This window comes from Oratosquilla oratoria, chromosome 31 (assembly GCF_046742065.1).
Source record: "Oratosquilla oratoria isolate Oo_2021 chromosome 31, ASM4674206v1, whole genome shotgun sequence".
NCBI classification, from domain to species: Eukaryota; Metazoa; Arthropoda; class Malacostraca; order Stomatopoda; family Squillidae; genus Oratosquilla; species Oratosquilla oratoria.
Genome location: NC_134807.1, coordinates 48,440,790 through 48,445,122, shown reverse-complemented (window position 1 = coordinate 48,445,122; position 4,333 = coordinate 48,440,790). Strand labels below are relative to the sequence as shown.

Sequence of the window (4,333 nt, the reverse complement as noted above, 5' to 3'; positions counted from 1 at the left end):
AACATTGAACAGTATCTAGAAGTACTCCACAGCAGTTAAACGTCTGTCCCTGAGATTTGTTTATTGTCATCGCGTAACTAAGCTTAACCGGGAACTGTTTGCGCTTAAAGTTAACTGGGGTGTCGCTAGCTTCTAGTGTTATCCTGGGAATCATAACCTGTTCTCCCCGGTGACTACCACCTAAGGTCTTACCAATTATAATGTTCGTTTTCAAGTTAGTTACCAAGACTCTTGATCCGTTACACAGTTTAGGCGGTGAAATGTTCCTGACAACCATCACAACACTTCCAATCTGGAAGAGAAGGGCTTGTCAAAGCGTTAAACACAGAAGTCTGGACATCAGTTCCTTCCTCGACCGGGGTGTCTACACTAAAGTATGTCTTCTCCTCTCCCTTAGTTTTCTTTTGTATCATAGAGTTAACACTGTCGACATCATCATTTGTGGGTGATATGATTGCTCGTTGTTCAAAATAGGAAATGTTTAAGAAGTTTTCCTCCAAATCACCATAAACCTTTTCCACTAACTCTTCACGTGTTTTGACTTGAATACCGAACCCCTCCTCAAGTTCCAAAGGTCCGTGTTTCTGGTATCCGAGTTCCAGCAACTTACACGCAAACGTAATGTTTTTTTCATCACCTTTCCTTAGACGCACATTTTCAGTCAATTCCAACTTTGTTATGTCCCGCCACATTTACCTCCACCTCGAATGACAGGTAATATTTGCCTGAAATCTCCAGCGCAGACGAACACTTTTCCCCCCATAAACCGTTCATTACCCAAGATGTCTCTCAACGTTATATCAAGAGCTGTTAACGTATTCTTGTTCGCCATCACGATCTCATCCCACACGATTAACGATGTCATCTCCAACAACTTTGCAAGTTCAGAATTCTTCTTAACAGAACACCCTCTTATTTCATTATACTCCATCAATGGTATCTTAAACATGTTATGGGCGGTTCGACCCCCGTTAAGAACAGTAGCTGCTATACCTGAAGACGCTACAGCTAACGCTATCTTCCCCTCGGACCGCACAGTATCAAGTAACATATTCAAGATGAAGGACATTCCTGTGCCTCCGGCAGCGTTCACAAAGATTCCATTATTCTCATACTTCTGTTGGTTATTCACCCTATACATGACCACATCATATACCTGTCTCTGTTCATCATTTAAGAGGTCTTGTTTTGATTGAACCTGTTTTTTCAACTTTTCCTTGTTGTAAGACTTCTCTCTTCGAATAACGTTTGAAGTCTTCTCTCCACCTCTAGAAGCAGGTAAGCCGTAAGTGTTGATAAGGCCTCCTCCACAGTTCCAAACATGTTTTTGGATATCGTCTAACGCGTCCAAGTAGATTTCCTCGTTATACTCTGTTAGGTTGTTCTTGTGAAGGAAATCGCTTGCAAATAGATCCTTGGTCTCCTCCCAGATACCGGATTAGTCCTCAAGGTCTGAAAACACCAACATGCTGGCGTACGTTTCTCTGAGACGGTACCTGTCGTTGGTGTGATTGATTATCTCTAAGATAGTAGTCTTCCATGTCTCCTCATCACTCAAGAGACCCAAGGCCTTGACAGCCTCTCGGTAAGAGGGATATGTCACACCCTCGACTGTTCTGAGATCCTCAAAGGAAGTAGGGCCCGCCTTATGTGTCAACAACAACCTAAGGTAAAACAACTCAACAGTTTTAGTGAAAACAGCACGAATACGTCCCAAAGAAAAGGTGTTACCTTTTCTTTCTCTCCAAACCGAATGGGCCTTGTCAAAACAGAAATGTTGAGGCATCTGATGATAATACAACGTGGAGACGAACTTCTCATCAGGTTTCGCACACAACTTGAAGAAAGCGGTTAATTGGGTATCTTGTTTTGCTTTCGCTGTTACTGTCCCTTTAGATGAGTTTTCGTCATAAAACACCTCGTTTTCGCCCTCAAGGTGTAAGTCGAGAGAGGATACCGGGGGATAACTTTTGTGTATGTCAAACCCGAATATCTTCCATGTTGCTTCATTCGCATTTATATATCTCGCCTCTTGGAAGTTCTTAATTTCATTCACGGTCCCATCTTTTGTAGTTTTACTGAACAGGACCCTATCACACCCCTTGTTTACATACTTCGTGACATAAGCTATAGCTTTAATCGAATTTGAACATTCAACGTTGATGTGGGCGTCATACTTCAAACACAGATAGGGGCTGTAAGGAACAACCCAAGAGTTGTCAATAACCTTCTTCACTCCTTTAACCTTGGTAACAAAAGATTCCCCGCCTTCTCCGATGGACCTACGTTTGTACTCAGGGTACCCATTGTTACCGAACATTAAGTCGTTTCTACACGTCTTAGGAAAGCCCTTTCCACATGTCGAAGCGGTTGGCTTAGATTTCTGGCAACATAGGAGAGACTCATCGTACCCCTTACACGGTCCATGGATCATACACCTTGTAACGACATCATACAACCTGGGTTCAGCTTCTTTGTTGGGGATTTCAGCGGATATTATACGTGAAACCCTTTCAGCTGTCACACGCTCATTCATCCATAAGAGGATGTGAACATGAGGAAGTCCACGCTTTTGCCATTCCACACTATAAAGATGCGCCTTCACCCTTCCGAAGATCTGTTTAGATACCAAATCATGCATCAAACTATCAACCTTCAACTTGAATACTCTACTAATTAAATCTGGGCGGTCCCCGATCGACCGTATTCCAGCATAACCTGTATCATCCATAGCAACTCGCAGCTCCCGCCAATGCGGGTTCATAGTGAAGGTTATGAAATAGTCAGGAGATCCATAACACGTAACATATGTAAGCGCATCTTGTTGGCGCTGTTTCATATATCTGGGACTTCCAATGAAAGTACTGGGCAACACAACCCTTTGACCTGTATCAGCGACTTTATCGCTTCCAAGACATAATATGTCTGCTCTTTCTTTTCGGATCCGTTTCTGGTTCATTTCGAGGTATGACAACCTATTACTTTCTACTTTCACGTAATTATCCACAACAAACTGTTGAAACAGTCTCCTACACTTGGTTATGTGGTTGAAAACGCCTTCCCTCTCCATATAAAGAAAGGAGTAGAACATACAAGGGGATAAACGCTTGTAAGTAGACGAAGTTGATAGCCCCGTAGAGGCGTCACACTCATCTTCTTCAGGCGGTTCAAGACCTCTAACAAGGACTTTGGATAACCTTTCCATGGAATGACAATATCCGATGTCACCGTTTGGGATCAACAAAGGATACTGGAAAGCATCGTAATGGAACTTCAAATGGCTCAAACTTGTAGTCTTGAAGTTCGAACCGGGCAAAGGGGAAGTAACTGTTATCTCCAATGGATCTCTATTGGGTTCAAAGCTAACAATCCCACCAACCTGTGATGAAGCAGACGGAAGGTGATACAGACCCTTATGTTCCTTGGTTTTGATCCCGTCTGCCGCTCTCAGCGTGATAGACACAGCAGGCATACTTTCCGTCTTCTTAACGTGTTCACTAACTAATGTTTTACACGTTTCAAATTCCTTCAAAATCGGGTTTAGACATTCATTATACTGAACCAAGTAATCATAGAACATGGAAATGATATCCTCGTTTGAACTCACTTCCTTCCTCTCTCTCTTTCGGAGCATAAGAGTTTTTTCGTTTTTCGCCTTTCGATCCATGTTTTGTACACGTAACTTAATCTGGTCTTCCTTATCATGATAGAAGTATAAGTCCAGGAATGAAGAAATAGGTTTCCAAAAAGGGTTCTTTTTACCTGCGATCGCTTCGGGGTTGAGATGTCCAATGGTATGGTATACTTTCCCTTGAATCTTGTAACACAATGCTAGTTCGCTCGGGTCATGGAGTTTGCTTGAAGTGGTAAATGATGTGAAACAGAACAACGCGTTGAACCCACAGATCTTGTCCAGGAACCGTTTAGATAACGGAGAATTTCCTTCGTACATACTTTCATACCGTTTTTAAGCTCTGAAAACTGGATTTGAGGCGTTTGTCCTTGCTTACAACAAATAGTCTTACGTTCTCCTGCCCATAAAAGCGATTTACAAAGTTTACATTTGAAGTCCCCTATTGTACCGATATTATGGAGCGGTATCTTTGCTTGGTCTCGTAAATACCCTTCAAGCGTATCAGATATTACTGCTATTGAATCCACATAATCCGCCCTAAAATTCTTATCTTTGCGTTCCTCTCTGACCATATTTAAGTGATTAATCGTCGATTCAGACAAATCTTTATCCCCGATGAGCCCAGCTCGTAACAATTTCAACTGTTCTTTTACTGCTTTTAACTCAGAACGCCTCTGTTTCTTATTCTTCAACAAAACC

At 42.2% G+C, this 4,333-nt stretch overlaps 1 protein-coding gene across 1 annotated transcript; it reads right to left on the bottom strand.

Moving 5' to 3' along the window:
* Window positions 1–1,438: 1,438 nt before the first annotated feature.
* On the bottom strand, window positions 1,439–3,952 carry LOC143041665 (uncharacterized). Its single transcript, XM_076213671.1, has one exon. The coding sequence runs from the start codon at window positions 3,950–3,952 to the stop codon at window positions 1,439–1,441; it is 2,514 nt and encodes an 837-aa protein (XP_076069786.1).
* Window positions 3,953–4,333: the final 381 nt, after the last annotated feature.

Coding starts and splice junctions, on each gene's coding strand:
- LOC143041665 (XM_076213671.1), bottom strand. CDS start 3,952: ATGTACGAAGGAAATTCTCCGTTATCTAAACGGTTCCTGGACAAGATC.